Source organism: Calypte anna, chromosome 28 (genome assembly GCF_003957555.1).
Source record: "Calypte anna isolate BGI_N300 chromosome 28, bCalAnn1_v1.p, whole genome shotgun sequence".
In the NCBI taxonomy this organism is placed as follows: domain Eukaryota; kingdom Metazoa; phylum Chordata; class Aves; order Apodiformes; family Trochilidae; genus Calypte; species Calypte anna.
This window is the reverse complement of record NC_044273.1, coordinates 3,811,381-3,831,444: the sequence shown is the minus strand read 5'-3', so window position 1 is coordinate 3,831,444 and position 20,064 is coordinate 3,811,381. Positions and strand designations below refer to the sequence as shown.

At 56.0% G+C, this 20,064-nt stretch overlaps 1 protein-coding gene across 2 annotated transcripts; it reads left to right on the top strand.

The window, feature by feature from the left end:
* Nucleotides 1-355: 355 nt before the first annotated feature.
* On the top strand, nucleotides 356-17,491 carry PIK3R2 (phosphoinositide-3-kinase regulatory subunit 2). Of its 2 annotated transcripts, XM_008500936.2 has the most exons (16): nucleotides 356-466; nucleotides 6,404-7,111; nucleotides 10,844-10,936; nucleotides 11,337-11,399; nucleotides 12,419-12,550; nucleotides 12,766-12,967; nucleotides 13,210-13,295; nucleotides 13,546-13,651; nucleotides 13,754-13,852; nucleotides 13,987-14,167; nucleotides 14,568-14,693; nucleotides 14,971-15,113; nucleotides 15,352-15,528; nucleotides 15,726-15,797; nucleotides 16,304-16,474; nucleotides 17,099-17,491. In XM_008500936.2, the coding sequence occupies exons 2-16, from the start codon at nucleotides 6,772-6,774 to the stop codon at nucleotides 17,289-17,291; spliced, it is 2,184 nt and encodes a 727-aa protein (XP_008499158.1). In that variant the 5' UTR covers nucleotides 356-466; nucleotides 6,404-6,771; the 3' UTR covers nucleotides 17,292-17,491. The 2 variants fall into 2 exon arrangements, with proteins under 2 accessions (XP_008499158.1, XP_030322078.1); XM_030466218.1 differs by lacking the exons at nucleotides 356-466; nucleotides 6,404-7,111 and adding an exon at nucleotides 10,506-10,674.
* The last annotated feature ends 2,573 nt before the right edge of the window (nucleotides 17,492-20,064 follow it).

The window sequence follows — 20,064 nt, the reverse complement described above, 5'->3', positions numbered from 1 at the left end:
CGTTCATTACCGGTGCCCGGTTCATTCCCGGTACCCGGTTCCGGGTTCATTCGCAGTGCTCGGTTCAGTCCCGGTTCGTTCCCTTTCATTACCGGTGCCCGGTTCATTCCCGGTACCCGGTTCCAGGTTCATTCCCAGTGCTCGGTTCAGTCCCGGTTCGGTCCCGGTTCAGTCCCGGTGCCCGGCTCGCTCCCAGTTCGCTCCCGTGTCCGCCAGGCGGCGCCCTCTCTCCGCCGCAGCGTTTGGCTTCGGCTTTCACTCGGCTCCTCCCGGAGCAGTTCGTGCCGGGGGCGGGGCGGGGCAGCTTTGGCTTCGGACAGATTCGTTCATCTCCGCCATTCCTCGGCTCTTTCCGGGGCGGGTTCGGGCCTTTCCGGCACCGTTCGGGCCTTTTCCCAGGCTGCCGCCGGGCCGGGAGGCAGGAGCGGGCTGGAGGCGAGCGGCGGCGGATGGTGCCGGCGGAGAGGTGGGACGGGACCTGGGGAGGAGGGAGAGGGGAGCCGGGATCCGAATCCGAACTCGACCCAGACGCGTGGGTGGTCCGGGTACCCGCCGGGAGCGCGGCGCTTCAGCCCCTCCGTGTATTGGGGACCGCCTGACCCGCCCCCCCCCGAACCCCCCCGGGCCGAACCCCCTCACCCAGGTCCCCTGTGCCAGAGCTCCGTGTCCCCCGCCGTGACGTCCCTGTCCCCTCCCTCTGCAAGGGCTGTGCCCTCCAGTCCCCCCAGGCCAGCTTCATCCCCTGCAGGCCCAGCACAGGGGGGGGGACGGACGGACACCTCCGCCATTGCCCTTGCAGGGACCCCCACCCATCCCCAGCACTGCAGCCCCCATGGCCGGGGGTCCTGGGCACCCTCTCGGTGGGGCAGAGCTGGGGGAAAGCGTTCTGTCAGGGCTGCAGGGCTCCAGCCAGGGCTGAGGGTTTGGTCCCATCACGGTTCTGCCCCACCAGACCTGGGGCTGGGACTGGGTGGCCCAGGGATGCCCCTGTCCCTCTGGGTATCCCAAAGTCCAGCCTGGAATGGCTTTGGCTTTGCTGGCTCTAGACACTGTTGTCCCCCAAGCCCTGGCTTTGGGACCTCTTTCCAGTGAGCTTTGTGTCCAGCTTTTCAGCTGCTGGGGACGTTTCTCAGCTCCTTAAAGCTTTTTGGGGTCAGGTACCTCCCAAGCTGAGGGTCTGCATCCCATGGCAAGGAAAAGCTGGGGGAAAACCTGTCTGAAATGAGCTGTGCAAGAGCTGGAGTGGCACCAGCCTTGTGCCTTTGGGCACCCCTGGCAGAGAAATGGCAGCTTCTCCTCCCCATTAATGCTTAGCTTTTCTTTCCTGAGCAGCTCTTAGAGCCACTGGGGAACTGGCCCTGTGACTTTCTCTGTGAGAGCAAAGAATGGAGACAGCTGAGTAAATATAGCCTAAATCACTGCTTTCCTGGCCATTTCCCCACCCTTCCCTAGCATGCAAAGGGCTGGTGTGTCCCCGAGGCTGGGTTGGCCTCAGCTCTACTCATCGACTCTTCCATGATGTGGGAAAGTCCAAATGATGGTTTGGGTTCTTTGGTGACTCTTCTCTGACGTGCTTCAGTCCATCTCTGCACCTCACCACCAGGGTTTGGTCCTCCTAAAGGTGATGGCTGCTCCATACCTTTGGGTTTTGGGTTTTTTTGTGTTGTTGTTTTTTTAACTGGCTAAAACAAGGTTTTGAAGCACACAGGAAAATCCTTCCTGCCCGTGGTTGGGTCTCACTGGACAAAAGCTTTGAGGTTGGAAGAGAAACTGTGGCTCAGCTGGAATGCAACAAGGAGCAGAGTGGTTTGCCCAGCCAGCTTGGAGCCGTGTCAGAGTGCTGAGTGCTGGGGTGTGTTTACAATGAAAAAAAAAAAAGAAAAAAAAAAAGTATTTATAATATTGAGGGCTCTTTGAGTTCCTCTGGGAATTTCTGGAGCCACAGCTTGGAGCTAAAGTAACCACGTAATGGAAGATAAAAAAGCAAACAGACAGTGGGATTCTCAAGGAAAGTTCTTGCCCCTCTCAACCAAGACCCCAAAAATGCTGGCTTGCTTCTCACCTTGTAGGTTACTTTATGTGAGAGCTGCACTGTGCAGGGCTTGCTAAGAAATTCTCATAAATTCCACATCCCCCAGGGAAGGTGATTTTAAGCAGATGAGTTTGCAAGAGCAGTTGGATTTATTTTTTTGATTTATTTTTATTTTTTGTACTCAGTTTTTTTAGAACTGTACTTTCAGAGGGAAGTAGCCAAAGCACAGCTCCTGGGTTATTTTCTGGGGGGGGGGGAAAAAAAAAAAAAAAAGGAACAAAAGTAAACTAAACCCTGCTCCATGAACGCTCCTAAAATGGAAGTGGTGTGTTCTGGGGGGATGGTGCAAAGGGAGTTGGGAGCAAAGGGATGGTGCTGGGTGCTTGGTCCTTCTCTGCTCAGTGCCAGCGTGTAGAAGTCTCCAGCCAAGCAAAAATCTCTTGCAGGGCAGAGGATTAAAACCCTGAGGTGGGTGAGACAGGATGAGCTTCAACTGCAGCAAGAAATTCCCGGGTCAGGAGAAAACTCTGGACAGTAAGAGAGGTCTTGGGGCAGGTCTGCCTGAGGTGCTCTCGGGCTATGCAGCCTTTCAGGTTGTCTCCAAAGCAAGGTTTGTCTTGGCCATCCCAAAGAAGGGCTTTCTGGTGCTTCTCTCAGCTCCCTGCTAACCCTGAAGTTTGCTTTTTCAGTCAAACGTTTCAGATATTCCTTCATTTCCTTGAGCTTCAGTGACAAAAGCAAAATATTTCATGAAATATAAATCCCAGCTGCTGATGCTCTGTATCCCTGGTGAGGGGCAGGACACTGCTGCTCCTCAGGCTCTGCTGCCAGCTGCACAAGAAGCATTTTTTGGTGAGAAAAGAGGCAAAAATGGCCACGACTACGATGTGGTTGCCCAGCTCACGGCATAACTCACCACCCCTGCTGCCTTTCCCTGTTTGGAGGGAAATACCAACTGGTTTGGCTGCCTCATTGCTTTGTCCCGTTTTCTCTTATTGTTCAAGGCAGGGTTTATTTTCATTTACAACCCATTAACACGTGGCATTTTGCAGTTAAAAACTGGATTTGGTGGGGTTTTGGTTGTTCTTTTTCTTTTTGCTCGCTGAGGACCTGGTGCAACTGGGAAGGATTTGAGACTGTTGTGAGCATATTCCTCTTTAAAATATTTTTATGCATTCTTTTGCCTCACTTGGGGGAAAGTAACACTCAGCCTTGCTTGGAGTCAAACTGCACTTTGAACTGTGCTTGGAACTGGGTTAAAAAGCACAGGAACCACATTTGAAAAGTTAAGATGCTTTTATTTATGCGCCGGGCACGCACAAAAAGCCTCGTAATGTGTTTTTTGTTTCCAACCCATGTATTAAACAAAGAAAGTATTGACAGCAGTTAATGAATCGCCGGATTGTTTTCGGGCTTGGGGGGGGGACTGAGATAGATTTACCAAAGGTATTTAGATGTCTGAGGCATGGGATTTTTTACAGAGCAGCCTCAGCAAACGTGGACACACGAGGTTCCTCTTCCACAGCCGAGCAGACCTGGAGCCCGGCCCGGCTAAAATCCTTTGGCAAAGCTGCTCCCTCTCTCCTGTGCATGCAGAGCTCCAGCTTGGAGGTGTGATTCCAGCTGACAGGCTCGTGCCTGTCCCAGGTTCTGGGTTCTGCCTTTCCCAACTCTCCTTCCCTCCAAGGAGCTGTTCCAGGGTTTTGGGAAGCGTGTGTTCCCTCTCCCCAAAGCCGCGCACGCTGGTTGGGGCAGCAGCTGCTCTCCGTGGGCTGGAGAGTTTTCCTGCCAGGGAAGCTGCTCACTGGGTCTGTGGTGGGACAGAGGACAACTTGGAGAGGACAACACCAGCATTAACCATGTGGATTTGGGTTTCTCGGGGGGTTCTTCACCCCCATTCCTGGGCACTCCACCCCTGAGCAGAGGGAAGGCAGGTGAGGCTGCTCCAGGAGCAGGCTGGCTTGAGGTTTGCTGTATTATTTTTTTTTTTTTCATGTGTTTAGTGGTGTGGAGAGCAGGGGGGAACAGAACTATGGCCCTGCCTTCCCAGCCCAGGGAAGGAGGTTGGAAGGAGTCAAGCAGAGCTGTGGGACCTGCTCTTTGGAACCACTCTGTTCTCTGGAGCTGACTCTCTCCTCTTCCCACCCCTCCGTGCAGGTTTGCTTTTTAAAAGCCACTCAACAAGTTTGCCAGGACTGAGAGTTTTGTCCTTCCAGCCTCTTCGGTTGCACTGGCTTGGCTGAGGTGCCCGAAGTTGGGGCTGGGAGCTGCTTGAGGGGCAGCACCAACCCCTCTGGGTTTGGGCTCTGCTCCTTAGGGTGCTTTAGGGGGCTGGATCCCTCCAGGAGGAGCGGGAGCTGCCGGTGCTTTTCCCACCTTCCCTGCTGTTCAGGAGGGTCAAACACTGCCTCTGGCTTTGTCAGACCCTGTCAGGCAGCATTCAGAGGGGCGAGGGGCAGGCAGCAAGCCTGGTCATAAATCTCTTCTTTATGCTCTGGACTATGAAGTAATATTTTCCTGGCTGGGGCTGGTTGGATTGGGGAAACAGGAGTTGTGCTGCGAGTTCCCTCCAGCTGCCATCCCAGCGTGGTGGGAGCTTGCAGGGTGGCTGTGCTGGAAGTGCTGCTGCTCCCACCAACACCTTTGTCCTCAGGGTCTCTTCTCTGTCAGTCCTGCAGCTTGGTGGTGGTATTCCTGGAGCTCCAGAGAAGCTCTCCAACAATCAGGCTCAACCCTGAGCTCTGACCACAAATGTCCTACCTCCCCGATGACAAAGACAGCCCTGCTGGGATGCTGGCCCGAGCTTGGGCAACTAGCCCAGGCTGCTGCACGGGTTTCATGTGCCACAGCCTCTTTGAGGTTTTTTTGGTCAAGGGAAAAAGCCCCTCAGAGGGGGGTTGTGACTGTCCAGAGGTGAAACCAACTCCTTTCCAGGGACTCGCAGCACTTTCGTGCTTTCTGGTGGCCACATGGAGGGGTGGTGGCCACATGGAAGGGTGGTAGCCACATGCAGGAGGATAGAGGGGTTTGTAGCTGATGTAAACTGTGCTGTGCTGTTGGCCCAGAAGGGTTATTTTGAAATAATGCAGCTCACTGGTGTTGGTGTCTCTGGTGGAGTCCAAGCAGCGGTCAGAGCAGCCCTGGCTTCGTGCCCTGCTTTGGTTCTGTCCTGACCCCACTGGGAAGGGTGCCCTGGCTCCTTCTGCCTCCTCTCCTCCCTCCTCAGAGGCTCCCTCAGCCCTGAGCAGCTCCTTTCTGCTCTCTAATAGTTTGCAGATGATGAGACTCTTTTTTTCCAAAAAAAAAATAAAAAAAAGTTTGAGCTGGGTTGGGTGGTTTTTCAGGGCCAAAACAGCTCAAGCTGTTAATAGAACCTGAAGCATTTCAGCAGCCCAGGGTTTTCCTGGGAAAGTTGGTTTCTGGCTGCCCCGTTGCCTCCCAGCCCTGGTCCTTGGTTTCATGCCGTGGCTGCAGGAACCAGAATTCAGGGATTTGCCTGAGGGAGGTGGAAAACTGGCCAGGAGGGGATGGGAAAAAAGGAGGACGTGTTGGGCTGGTGGGAATGCCCCTGCTCACACAGCCCTTCAACAACATGTTTTAACCCAGGTTTGTTCATTTTATTAATTTTTTTTTTTTTGGTGGTGGTGGATTTCTGGGCAGGGCAGGCAGCAAATTGTTCAATTTCTCTCTGAATAGCTGAAAGGCAGTTAGCAGCTCTCAGGAGAGGCTTCTGAAGATTATTTTAACTCGTCTCGCCTCCATCTCGGCAAAAAGAAACTGTGCCCGTGCTTGATGCTGTTGCCACTTTTGAAAAAAAAGTTCAAAACCAGAAAAAATTCTTGACTTTGCTCAGAGCAAAGCTTTGAAGTGCTGCTCTGTGGGAACAGAGCACCTCCAAAGCTTGCTTAACCCACAGCTGTGGGCAGCTCCCTCCAGAAAATGATGCCTTTGTGGGGGGGGATTGCATGGGGAGATGGAGAGGTGAGCCATGAAATTTGAGCAGTTTAACAAGAAAAGGTTAAATCCCTTTGGTTTATTTCTGTTTGGGGGCCAGGGGTTGCAGGGTCACCCCTTCCTGAGTGCAAAAGTTCCTGCAGGAAGGCTGTTCTGTCCCATTTGTCTTGATTGTGAGGAGGGTCAGGTGAAGGAGCAGCAGTGAATCTCTGAGGTGCAGAGAGGAGGTGACATTCCTACCCCTGGCTCATCTCTTCCTTTTGAGGAGCATAAATTGGTATTAACATGTCCTGGTTGGATAGAGGGCTCAGCATCAGCTGCAGGAAACCAAACCCCACCTCTCAGCTGCTCAGATGAACCCTACTTGAATGCTGCTGTCACCTGGCCATGCAGTGACAAATCTTCTTCTCTTTGCAGGCACTGGGAAGGGACACATAGCATGCCACACCACTCTGGGCTGGAAGCAAGCTGTGGTTTTGCCCCCTGGACTCCGAGAAACCTTCATTTTTGGTGAAGCAGCCCCTGATCTCCTCTTCCTTTGCTGCATGCCCACTCACCAGTGCTGGATTATGTTTGTCTCCTTCTCCCTCTGCTCCATCATTTGGTTGAATCGTGGTTTCAAGCTCAGGAAAAGGGGCTGCACCTAAGTGTGCACCCAGCCCGACTTCCTGGGGTGCTGGTTCACTTGAGAGACATTCAGGGTGCTGATGGGGGAGAGCTGCCTCTGAAAGTCCTTCCTTGTCCCCCCCCCAAAACCTTCTGCCTGACCCTTCAGAGCAGAGAGGATGAGCAGCACCGACGGCTTCCAGTACCGCGCGCTTTACCCCTACTGCAAGGAGCGGGAGGAGGACATTGACCTCCTGCCTGGGGACATCCTGGTGGTCAGCAAGGGGGCCCTGCAAGCCTTGGGCTTTAAAGATGGGGATGAACAGAACCCCAATCAGATTGGGTGGATCTTGGGTGTCAACGAGCGGACCAAGCAGAAGGGCGACTTCCCCGGCACCTACGTGGAGTACGTGGGGCCCATCAAGATCTCTGTCCCTTCCCACCGACCCCGTGTCCAGAGGCCTCTGCCTGCCACACCAGGGGCCAGTGGCTGCCGTTTGCCTGAGGCTCTGGAGCAAGGTAAGCCCTGCTGTGGGGACCTGAGATGTCTGCATGCCTGGTGGAAAGGCCCACGGGTTGACGGCCCCAGAGAATCGTGGGCTTGGTCCTGGCTGAGAGCAAAGCACATTTTGTCTTCAGCTGGAGCCTTCTTCCACTCTTCCCTCTCCAAAATCATAGAATGGGTTGGAAGGGACCTTAAAGATCATCAAGAACCAACCCCCCCCCTAAACAGACAGGGACACCTCTTACTAGATCAGGTTACACAGGGAAGGGACCTTAAAGATCAAGATCCAACCCCCCCCTACACAGGCAGGGACACCTCTTACTAGACCAGACTGCACAAAGCTGCTCCCTCTCCAGCTCACCACCAGCCAGGCATCCCTCTAATCCTTGATTCCCTGAGCTTTCTGCTCCACTCCCTCCCTTTTAGGAATAAATCCTGACCTCTCCCAACCACCTCCCTACTCTGCCTCAGGAGCACCCGGGACATCACTCTTTGCCAAGAGGCCCACTGAGCCACAGACAATTACTGACTCTGGGCAAGAGCAGAGAAGGAGAAAAAAAAAATCAGGGTCTAAAAGAAGTATTTCCGAGAACTGGAGCTAATTGCTTGTCTGCTTGGCACCCAGCCCTCCCCACTGAGCTCTGGCTGGGGCTGGGCAGGCACCCTCAGGCTGGGCATGGGCTGTCCTGCACCTGTGGCTGCCTCCCAGCCGGCTCTGGGCTTGGCACCCACTTGCTCCAGGAGCTGGGAGAGCTGCCCCAGCTGCCTTCTTTTTGCCTGTTTTGTTTGTTGGGTTTTTGTGTTGGTTTTTTAGGGTTTTTTTTCACTCATAGGCTCAGCAGGGCCTGGGAGCTCTGAGGAGGCAAAGAGCAGGGACAGCCCCCCTTGGCCTGGCTCTGCTCCTCCTCTGCCTCACAGCAAACCTTGTGCTGGTGTACACAGGAGGAGCAGAGGTTGTAGGAGGAGCTGGTGGGCATCAGAGCATGCTCCCCATCCCAGAATCCCAGATTGGTTTGGGTTGGAGGGACCTTCAAGATGAAGTACTCCTAAACCAGGGGTCAGGACACCTCCCACCAGCCCAGGTTTCTCCAAGCCCCATCCAACCTTCAACATTGCCAGGGATGGGGCAGGCACAGCTTCTCTAGGAAGCCAGGGGCTCACCACCCTCACATTAAATAATTTCTTTCCAATATCTCATCTAAATCTCCCCTCTTCCAGTTTAAAGCCATCACCCCTCGTCCCATCCCTCTGGGCCCTTGTCCAAAGTCCCTCCCCAGCTTTCCTGGAGCCCCTTCAGGCACTGGAAGGTGCTCTTAGGCTTCCCTGGAGCCTTTCCTTCTCCAGACTGAACAACCCCAAGTCTCCCAGCCTGGCTCCAGATCCTCCCCATCCCTCTGCCTGGGAGCCACATCTGGCCCATCAGATGCTTTTAGCTGTGGGAGACATCTTTGGGGGGGGGAGGGGGGTGGGAGGTGTCTTCAGGGATGGAAAAGAAACCTGTCTCAGAAAGCAGAGCAGTGGGGCTGGGTGTGCAGCAGCCTCCCATGTTCCTGGAGCTGGAGGGGTTGCCCCAGGAAACATCTCCAGAGGGTGGGAACGTGGCTGGGCCCTGCACTGGGGTTGGCAGTGAGAGCTGCTGCCCTGAGTCATCCTGCTCCCAACCTCCTTTTCCAAGAAAGCAGCTCCTCCAGGGAGCCTGGGGCATGCTCTGTGGTGGATGTGTCTGCCTTCTGATCCCTCGGGGGTTGGATTTATGTTTTCATGGGCTCTCTCCTCATCTCCTCTTCAAGGGGGGGTTGGTGAAGGTGTGTGGTTGGGTAGAGGGGTGGGGATGGTCGGGGTGTGGAGGAAAAACAAGTGCCAGGGTGCAGAGCACACAGAGAAAAGGAGGGTGGGAAAGAAGCCAAAAGTCTTTGTCCTGCCTGGGGATGGAGTGGGGAGAGGGTTGGGTACCAGGGGACACAAAGTGGATGCCAGCCCTGTCCCTGCCCCCCCTCTGGCTGCCATCCTCCCCCTAGGGCACATCCTGCATGGTGGCAATTCCACCACCCAGAACCATTTCACACTCAGCCTGCTGGAACATTGGGTAGAGGAGAAGCATTTTTGCAACTGAAAAAAACCCAACCCCTTGTGTTTCAGCCCAACCCTCTGTTATTTCTTTGTGGTCTCCACTTTGGGGAGGTGCAGAGATGGCTCCTGCCCTGCCCCACCAACCTCCCCCCTGGCAACATTTCCACCTTGCCTCCTAGGTCTGGTTTGAGAGCAGAATCCCTTTGTGTCCCCAGTGTCACACACAGAGCCACAGCTGTCAGGGATCCAGGGAGCAGGACAGCCAGACCCAGCCCTTTTCAGCTGGGGGATTTATGAGCTGCTGGTGTTTGCCTTCCGTGGAGAAGGAGAGCGGAAAATGCGGAGGGGAAATATTTCCGCAGCTGCCCCGGGCTGTGCTGTGAGCAGCCTTGTTCCCAGCCTGGAGGCCCAGCAGGCTCAGGAGTTGCTGCTGGCTCTAGCACAAGCTCCTTGATTTAAAAAAAAAAAAAAAAAAGGAAAAAAAAAAAGAAAAAAAGGCAAGTTGCTGCTTGCTGAAGCAGCACATTCCCGGGTGGGACACGTGGGCAGCACCAGTATTTACTCTTCTTTCAGCCTTTCCCAAGGGTCAGGCTGGGAGCTGCCAGCCTGGCAATTTTCTGGCAACTTCTCCACCAGCATCACGTTGGGCTTCTTCTTTTTCCCCCCCTGCTCTCCCCACTGGGGTGTTTCTCCTCACCCCAGAAGCACAGAAACCTCACAGGAGTGCTGGGTACCTGCTCCCTCTTTGCTCCCCTTTCCCACTTGGACCACACCGAGCAAGCTGGCGTCAGATCCCTGATGGCAAAGCTGTGATTTCACAAGGGGGGGAGCAGCTTTTTGGCTCAGAGCCTGCTGAGTGTCCTCACCCACCCTGGGCTCCCTCGGGGGCTCTGGACCAGCCCTGGAGGAGCCTTCTGCACCAGCTGGGAGCGAGCTGGGGTCTGGCACTGCTCATCCTTGGGCAAACCTCCTGCTGGCAGCCACCCAGCCCAGCCTGTGTGCTCCTGCCCTGGCATGTCTCACCCCTCCAGCACTGGGGAAAGGGGACATCAAGAATTCCTGGAGGTGACAGTGAAATGCCATCTTAATTCAGGGCCATAAACTCCCCCCAAGAAAAAGGAGGGGGTGGGAGGTGACACCCCATTCCTGCTGCCCACTCCCTGTACCAGCTTGCTGGGGGCTGGCAGGGAGGGGGAGGCAGAGGGTTGGTTTCCATGTAAAACGAGCAATCCAGGGCAGGAATTTGCTGACAGGGCGTTCTGTCTGGATCTGAATTAATCACAGCTCACCACCCCAGAGCCAGTGAGCTCCCTGGCCCTGCTCCTCCACCAGCTCCACACAGCCACCAAACCCTCCCTGAGCCTCAGGACCCTGCTGGAACCCCTCCAGGGTCCCCAAGGAGATGGGTTCTGCCTCTGCAGGGATCCCCCTTATGTGTGCCCCATCAGGGGCTTGGAGCAAAGCTGGGCTCCAGGACTGCCACGCTGCTTTCTGGGCCAACTTGCAGGTTCCCCACAGCCTCCCCGTGGGGTTTGCGTGGGCTGCGGGCTCGTGGCAGGGGCCACAACTTGCCTGGCTCTTGGATGCTGCTCTGGGCCCCATCCTGGCTCCTCTGCAGAGAATCTGCTGAGGGCTGAGCTGGGGCTGAGCTTTTTCTTTCCCTCCCTCTCCCCCAGGGTCTCCTCTCCCAGATTTACAGGAGCAGTTCAGCCCTCCCGAGATCGCGCCGCCGCTGCTGGTGAAGCTGGTGGAAGCTATTGAGAAAAAAGGTAAAGGGGATGCTGAGATCCGAGGGATGGTACCCCAAAAAAACCCCAGTGTGGTCCAGGGGTGGGGGGAAACTCTTCAAATGGCATTGGCCTGAGCTCTGGGACATTTAGGATGCAGCTGCCTGTGGAAGGAGGGATCCTCCCCCTCTTCCTGGGTTTGAGCCGCTGTTGCCCAGAGCTGGGTTCAACCCCACTGCACCGTGCTGGGGTTTGGGAGATGTTTCCAGGCTGGATCTGTGCTCTTGGAGGAGAAACGGGGGGCCAAAGGGGCAGGAGCCCATGGGAGGTTGGGTTGGACACCATCCAGCCCAGGTCAGCACCTCGGGCTGGCAGCCAGAGACTGCGTACGCTGGGAGCTGCGGGGCTGCTGGCTCAGAGCAGGCTCCTGGTTTTTCCACAGGGTTGGAGAGTGAGATGCTGTACAGGACATCTGGCTCTGAGCTGAGGCAAGCGCTGAGAACCGGTAAGATCCAGCTCCGTGTTGGGAAGAGGAGAAGGAGGAGGAGGAGGAGGAGGAAGGAGGCAGTGCGGCTCCGATGGAGGAGATTAGTGGATGTGACAGTGCCAGCAGTAATGCAATCCAGGCCCAGCAGTTCCTGACTCCCAGCACACTTCCTCTGGGGCTGGGCTGTCCCCATCCCATAGATGGGATGGGATGGGATGGGATGGGATGGGATGGGATGGGATGGGATGGGATGGGATGGGAGAGGGGGGCATCCCCATCACCACCCGTGGGTGAAGGGACGTGGCGCTGGCCGCAGACTTGTGACAAGTTTGTGTGTGTGTGTCCTCCTGCTTGTATCCCACCACCCCTTCGGGGTGCCTTGCTCCTGGGGTGCTCTGCTTGAGGTCCCTCTGGCTCTGTCACACCATTCCTGAGCAGGGAAGGATCTTGGGGCTCGGTTTGGTGGCTTTGGCTCCCCTGTGCCAGCAGCGGATGTCCCTGCCGGGAGCCATCAGTGCTGTCTGCCTCTTGGCTGGGCTTGTCCCCCCCCCTGCAGATCCCAGCTGCACTGTGGTGCTGTCAGCTCTGCAGTGCTTCTGGGACAAGTTTTGGGGGATAAATATGAGTTTGTGCCTTGCCTTGGTGGGACAGCATTCCAGGGGGATGTTTTCCCCCTCGGATCCGGTGTGTGGCTGATCAGCCGGCGCTTGTCTCTACCAGCCCCGAGGAACAAAATTGGCACTCAAATCCTGCATGCCCAGGATTCTTGTGGCAGAGCTCAGGGTGAAGGGTTTGGACACCAAACATGACCTCAGCCCCCTCCCAGGGTGGGGAAATCTGCCTGGTTCCCAGAGCCAGCTTATTTTTGGGGTGTAGGGAGCACTTTCAGGCATCCCTTCTCATGTGGGCTGCCTGAGCTCCTTTGTGCCAGGTTGCCACATCCCTGGATAGCCAGGATGGGTGCTGGCAGCACTGGGGCTGCTGGCTGGGTGCCTGTTGCTGTCCTCAACCCCCCTGGATAATGTGTCCCCTGGTAGATTGGACCCTGAGTGACCTGGAACCCCTTGACGTGCACTCCCTGGGCGAGGCGCTGCGAGGTTACCTGCAGGACCTTCCCTCCCCTGTGGTGCCGGTGGCCGTGCATGGTGACATCCTGCGTGTCCTGCAGGGTAAGGGCTTCCCCTTGGCCAGGGCTGTGAAGGGGTGGCTGGGGTGGGACAGATGCATTTGGGGTTAGCAAGATAAATCCTGTCCCTGCGGGGTCTGGCAGACGTCCCCATATGCCAGCAGCACTCCCACACCGTGACGCAGCCAGAGAGTGGAGAGCGGTGCCGTCTGTCCCAGCTCTTCCATCGGGTCTTGTTCTTTCTCTCTCTCTCCCCAGAGATCCCTCAGCCAGAGAATTGCAGGAAGCAGCTGCTGCTGGCCCTGGAGTCGCCTGCAGTCCCGCTGCAGAACACGCTCACCCTGCAGTTCCTGCTCCGGCATCTGGGGAAGGTATCGCAGCAGGCGGAGAGCAACAACCTCCACCCTCGGGCCCTGGGAGAGATCTTTGGTCCCCTCCTCCTCCGGCTGCCTGGTGCCAGGTACAGGAGATCCAGCTGGGTGCCCAGCAGCAGCTGCTGGGATGAGGAGCCCAGCCTGTGACAGCAGCTCTGCCTCACTGCACCTGGGGTGAAGCTGCTGGCAGGACACGGAGGTGACGCTCCAAGAGCCCGTGCTCCTGTGTCCCTGGGGTCTGGGATGAGCCAGCTTTGCCCAGGGGGGACGTGTGGTGCCAAGGTCTCCCCCAAACCCTCTGATCTTACTTGGCTCTTCCTCTCTGCAGCCCTGAGTTGAGCCCAGACTTCTCCATCCTCTTCCTGGAGATACTTCTGCAGACAAAGGAGTTGGAGCCAGAACAGTTGCCTCCAGGTACTGAGATGCCCTTTCCTTGGGGCTCCAGGTGCTGGCGTGTGCTCCGTGGGTGCAGAGTCCCTGTCCCCAGGTTGCCAGCAGCCTCTCTGCCTCCTCGAGCCATTGGCTGCTGCTGTAGCTGTGCCTGGAGCAGCTCCTGGCAGTGTGGCCAAACAGGGCCTCCCAGGAAGGGGACTCTGCTCCCAGAGATTACCAGTGGGGAGCTAAGACTTGGACTCACCTTGCTCCAACCCTTCTTCTCTTCCAGCTTTGCCTCCAAAGCCACCTAAGCCAAAGCCCAGTGCTTCCAGCCTGGCCAACGGGAACAGTGTGCCCCTGCAGGATGCTGAGTGGTACTGGGGGGACATATCCCGGTAAGGAGGTGGTGGGCAGCTGATATCCAGGGAATCCTTGGCCATCAGGGTATCTGGGGGTGCTCTGGTCACACCTCACTGGCCATGCCATGTTCCTCACAGGGAGGAGGTGAACGAGAAGCTCCGGGACACACCAGATGGAACCTTTTTGGTGCGTGATGCTTCCAGCAAGATCCAGGGAGAGTACACCCTCACCCTCAGGTAGGGCACCGGGGTCCCCAAGAGCTCCAAGGTGGAGCTGTTGCCACATGTCCCTGTGCCTACAGCTACCTGAACCCCTCTGAGACATCAGGCTGGGGTGGTGCTGAGTGTCCTCTCTCCTCTCCCTGCTGCAGGAAGGGAGGCAATAACAAACTGATCAAGATTTTCCACCGGGAAGGGAAGTATGGATTCTCTGAGCCCCTGACTTTTGGCTCAGTGGTGGAGCTCATCACCCATTACCGGCACGAGTCACTAGCACAGTACAATGCCAAACTGGACACCAGGCTGCTCTACCCCATCTCCAAGTACCAGCAGGTGAGACCTGGGCCGCAGGAAACAGCCTGACCCAGGGGTATTTACTCATCTATCCCTGGTCCTTTGATAGATGACCACAGAAAAACTTCTTTACTGAAAGAATGGTCAAGTGTTGGAGCAAGCAGTCCAGGGCACTGGTGGAGTCACCATCCCTGGAGGGGTTAAAAAAAGGTGTAGACATGGCACTTGGGGACATGGTTTAGTGGGCATGGTGGGGTTGGGTTGAAGGTGGGACTTGATGATCTTAGGATCTTGCATTCTAGGATCTCCCACCCCTCCCCCTTTGCTGGGATGTTGCTTTATGGGGGGCTGGAAGGGCAGGGATTGTGGCACCAACTGCCTGGCTGGGGGGCTGCTGTGGGACAGGAGCAGATCCTGACTGATGCTGTGTCCATGACAGGACCAAGTGGTGAAAGAGGACAGCGTGGAAGCTGTTGGGGAGCAGCTGAAGGTCTATCACCAGCAGTACCAGGACAAGAGCTGGGAGTACGACCTGCTGTACGAGGAGTACACCCGCACTTCCCAGGTAGGTGGGCACTGGTGTCACCCCCCTGGGCTGCCCTGAGAGCCCCTGCTCACCCACAGCCACGTGCAGAGAAGAGCAGAGAGGGAGCACCAGCTGCCCCCTTGGTCTGCTCCTGGATTTGAAGGTTCTCTCCAGGCTTTGAAGAGGGGGAGATTCCAGCTGCAGCAAGGACGGTGTGGATTTGAGGGGGAGGGACCACAGGGGGGAGAAAGGGTGTGAATGAGCAGAAACTTGCCTGAATTCTCCCCCTTTGCTCAACTTTCCCCTTCCTTTTCAGGAGCTGCAGATGAAAAGGACAGCAATTGAGGCTTTCAATGAGACCATCAAGATCTTTGAGGAGCAGTGTCAGACGCAGGAGAAATGCAGCAAGGAGTACATCGAGCGGTTCCGCCGGGATGGCAACGAGAAGGAAGTTCAACGGTGAGGCCAGGGGTGTGCTGGTGACCTGCCCGACCTGGGGAAGGGTTCCAGAGGGTTTGGAAAGATCATCCAAGCCCAGCACAGAGCCCAGGCATGTGCAATCCTTCTCTCTCCAGCAGCACGCTGCGGGCTGGAGCTGGCAGGCTGCCTCCTCTGCCTCCCCCACCCTGGCTCGAAGCCTAATCCTCCTCCACCTCCTCCTCTTCTTCTTCCCCCTCCTCCTCCTCCCTTCTCCCAGGATCCTCATGAACTCGGAGAAGCTCAAATCTCGCATCACAGAGATCCATGACAGCAAGATGAAGCTGGAACAGGACCTGAAGAAACAAGCCTCGGAGAACCGGGAGATCGACAAGCGCATGAACAGCCTCAAGCCAGACCTCATGCAGCTGCGGAAACTGCGGGACCAGTACTTGGTGTACGTTGTCTCTGCCCCCACAGAAAGGCCCCCCCTGCCCTTCCATCCCATCCAGCTGGCTCCTCCGGGGCTTTTGGGGATTGTTGGACCGGCTCTGAGGCTGCTGGATGGAGCCTCAAGGCTTGGCAGTCCATCAGAAGGGGTGGATGCTGCCCTCTGGTGCTGCCGCTGAGCTCTGCCCTCCTCCCCTTCCCCAGGTGGCTGACGCAGAAGGGAGCCCGGCAGAAGAAAATCAATGAGTGGTTGGGCATCAAGAACGAGACAGAGGAGTGAGTGTGTCCCTCTTTGTGTTTTGTGGGATGAGCTGGGGTGTGTGTGGGGGGAGTTGCTGGTAGTGTAAAAAGGCCAAGTTGGATGGGGCTTGGAGCAACATGGAGATGTCCCACAGTGGGGAGGTTGGAACCAGATGATCTTGAAGGGTCTTTCCAACCCAAACCATTCTGTGATTGTTAGTTCTTGAGGTTCAGATTAATATTAGGAAAATTTTTTTCACTGGAAGAGTGGCGAAGCATTGGAAGAGGTTGCTCTGGGAGGTGGTGGAGTCACCATCCCTGGAGGTATTAAAAAAAGGGGTAAATGTGGTGCTTTGGGAGATGATTTAATGATTAAGGTGGTGTTGGACACGACGATCTGGAGGGTCCTTTCCAGCCATGATGCTTCTATGATCCAGTGATCTCTTGGCCTGGAAGCTTTCCCTGCCTCATAGGGAGGGGAGATGGGAAGGGGAGGGCTCTGTGCCCAACCCTTGGAGGTCCAACCCTGCTCTCCATTGCAGCCAGTACTCCATGATGGATGATGAGGAGGAGCTGCCCCACCACGAGGAGCGGACGTGGTACGTGGGGAAGATCAACCGCGTGCAGGCAGAGGAGATGCTGTGTGGCAAACGGGATGGAACCTTCCTGATCCGGGAGAGCAGCCAGAAGGGATGCTATGCCTGCTCCGTGGTGTGAGTGTCCCCAGGGTGGGAGTGGTGGCAGGGTGGGAGTGGTGGCAGCTGGGTGGTGTCAGCTGGAGGTGGCAGCTGGAGCACCCCAAGCTCTCCCATCTGCCTCGGTTCCTCCGGCCCGGGCCAACGGTGTCTTTGGGTTGTGGAGGTGACACTTTGTGTGTCCCCATCCCTGGGTCACTGACATCCTTGGGTCACTGTTTAAGCTTGAACAGAGGACGTTCCACCTCAACAGGACGAAAAAAAAAGAAAGACTGAGAGCCCTGGGGCTGTTCAGCCTTGAGAAGGCTGAGAGGGGATCTTCTGGATGTCTGTAGACATCTGAGGGCTGGGGGGTAAGAGGAAGGGGACAATCTCTTCTCAGTGTTGCCCAGGAATAGGGCAAGGAATTAGGGGTTTAAACATGGGAAGTTCCACCTCAACAGCAGGAAAAACTTCTTGACTGGGAGGATGAGTGAGCTGCCCAGAGAGGTTGTGGAGTCTCACCTGGACGTGTCCCTGAGTGGCCTTCCCGAGGTGACCCTGTGGTGGGGTTGGACTCCATGATCTCCAGAGGTCCCTTCCAAGCCCTGCCCATGGTTCTAGGATTCTCTGGTGCTATGAGCTGTGTTGTCTCCCTGCCAGGGTGGATGGTGACACCAAGCACTGCGTCATCTACAAAACGGCCACGGGCTACGGCTTCGCTGAACCCTACAACCTCTACGCCTCCCTCAAGGACCTGGTCTTGCACTACAAGCACACCTCCCTGGTGCAGCACAACGACTCCCTGAATGTCACCCTGGCTCACCCTGTCCTTTCCCAGCCCCCTGCCAGATGAGCAGCCCCTGCACGATGCAGCAGCTGCCTTCAGCTTCTCCCCAGGGCGACGCTTTTCTGGCCCTGGACTTTTTTTTTTTGCACCCTGTATAGTTGAGTCTCTGTGCTCCAAACCTCTTTTGAGATGTTTGTGACTGTTCCTGGTGTCCCTTTTTGGTCGGTAGCTGAAACCTGTGTTGGCTGATGGGACAAAAGAAAAAAAGAAAAAAAAAAAATAGCAAAACCAGAACAAGCTGGGCTGTTGATTCCCAGTGGGCTGCAGCCTCTAGGAGGTGGGCTCCAGATGTGATAGAATTGCTGTGGGGGAGCACAGCCCCTTCCTCTTCCCCAACCAGCAGCTCAGCCCCCTCCTTGCTTGCACCTCACTCTGGAGCTCCATTCCTCTCTGTCCTGTGGCCACCACCTGAGGGGTTCCCTACATGGATGCCTCAGGAGGCAGAGGAGGAGGCTTGGTGGAGCTTCTGTGTCCTCCCCTCTTGTTCCCTGGGTGATTCTGCTGGCTGCAGTGGTGTCTGGTACGAGGGGTGCTGCTCCTCCCTGCAGAGACTCTTCCCAAAGGAGAAATCCCATCCTCCTCCCTGGGGCTTCCCAGCCAAGGACTCTGCTCCCTGCCCTCTCCCACCTCCCTCTTTTCATCCCCCATGTCACAACCACCCCTCGAGGTGTCCAGGGAGTGATGAACACTCAGTGCTGATGCTCTCACCTTCGTTGTGCCAACCAAGCTGTGAACTCCACGTTGGTACCCCTGCTTTTCCTGGTGGAATCCATGGGACACAGGTTGTTTTTTTTTTTCCAACTGCCTTGAGTGGATCTCCTCCAGCAGAGCCCCTTGAAGCTCACTGTAGCTCTGCCAATACCATTTTCTTTTCATCAGCAGCCCAGCTCTGGTGTTGGCTGAGCTCTCACCATGACCTGCAGGTGCTGGTGTGCAGGCTGGGAAGCAGGATGGAGCCCACCTGAAATTCCATGGATGTGAGGAGCCCAACAGAAAATGAAGGACCTCTCTCTCTCTCTCTGCTGCAGGAGGACACTGGGCCATGGGCCTCTTCAGCGTGTGGAAATGTATCTGCATGATGTCCAACTATGTATGCAAAGCACTTATTATGATAATGAGTACTGTAGGGGGGGAGGGAAGGGGGGGAAGTTGCTGTTGTGTTGCCCACTGAGGATGGATTTGTTGTGTCCAAGTTCAGAGGGAGGCAGAAGTGGCCCTGCAAGAGCTTTAAAAGCTCAAGCTGGGCTGAGAGTCGAGGCTGTGGTGGCGTTTGCTTCACTGGGTCACCCTGAAGAAAGGATTTGTTGTCCTCTCCAGCTGCTGGAGAGGCTCAGTCCCTTCCAGAGGGTGGGTTTGGGGGTCCTGTTGGCTTTGCAGCCTCTGCTTTGTGTGTTGCCACTCAACTGCAGGGTGCTGAGTGCTCCTACTCCACCTCGTGTGCCATCTTTAGGGGACCGTGCTGTCCCTGCTCCTCCCAGCTGCCTCTGCTGCTCCAGACTGGTCCCCAGATCCCTTGGGGTCTGGGATTGCTGGAACACTCATCCCATTCCCATTGCTCCTGGCAGGGGAGCCCCAATTCTCAGCTCCTCCTGCCCTCTCCAGGCACTGGTTCTTGGTTTTTGGGGCTGTTCTGTCAGTGTTTGGTGCTGTGAGGATGGGGGGCATTGGTGCTGTCCCTGTCCCATGGTACCCAAGTGCCACCATAGGGATGGGGGGGGAGGTGGCAGCCACAGAGCTCATAGCCCTGGAGAGGTTGTGTTTGGCTTTGGGAAAAGCTCTTGGGGATAATTCATGGAATAATTTGGGTTCAATGAGAGCAGATGGGAATAGGGACAGGGTGGCTGCTGCTCCCAGGGTCAGGAGGGTGCCCCAAAGCCCCCAGACTCCCACACCACCACGTTTTATCCCAAGGACTCTCTCTGCTGGTCCCTGTCCTCCCAGGGATCCTCCAGGTCCCATGTCCCCCCTCCCTACCCCACTAACAGGAGCTTGGGGACTGTCCTGGCTGGACCTGCCAGGCATCTGGAAGGGTCCCAACTTCAAACCATCACCCATCAACGCTTTGCTTGGTGCTCTGCTCAGCTCTGCTGGAGGTTCCTGGAAATCCCAGCTTCTCCTGACACCTTTTTTGGGTTCGTTTTTGGTTTTTTTTTCCTTTTTTTTCTTTTTTTTTTTTTTTTTTTTTTTTTTTGACCCTTTTGGCTGAATTTCTGCTGTTTGCTGCCACCCGGAGCCTCTCCCCAGGTTGTGTGAACACAATGGGGGGGTCACAGTCACCCCTCAATCCCCTCCCTTTCCCTGGCACCAGTCCTGGGTACGACGAGGAGGAAAATGCCCCTCCTGGGGGCTGCTTTTCCCCGAAGGTGTTTGACCCCCTCCCCACAATAATCTCTGTGATTTCTCCTTTGATGCTTTTCCCTCCCAGGGTTAAACCCCAGGGGGATGGGTTTTTTCCAGGCTTGGCTTTGCTGCTTGTCACCTCCCGTGTCCCTAAACCACATCCCATGGGCTCAGCGGGGCCGTTCCTGCTCCTCGGGGGGGGTGAGGGGGTCTTGGCCCTCCGTGGCCTTTCCCCCCCTCGTGTCACCCCGTGGGGACTCGGGTGTCTTTGTGCTCAGAGAGGACGTGGTGGCTGCGTGAGGTTTTAGTTCCTAGGTATATGCAATAAGGAATAATTTGTCACTTCAGCTCTTTGTTACCAGCAGTAGTTTTCTTATGCTCTTTCTGTCGATGTTTACTAATGTAAACCCAGTATTTGTTACTGTAAGAAGAGGAGTTT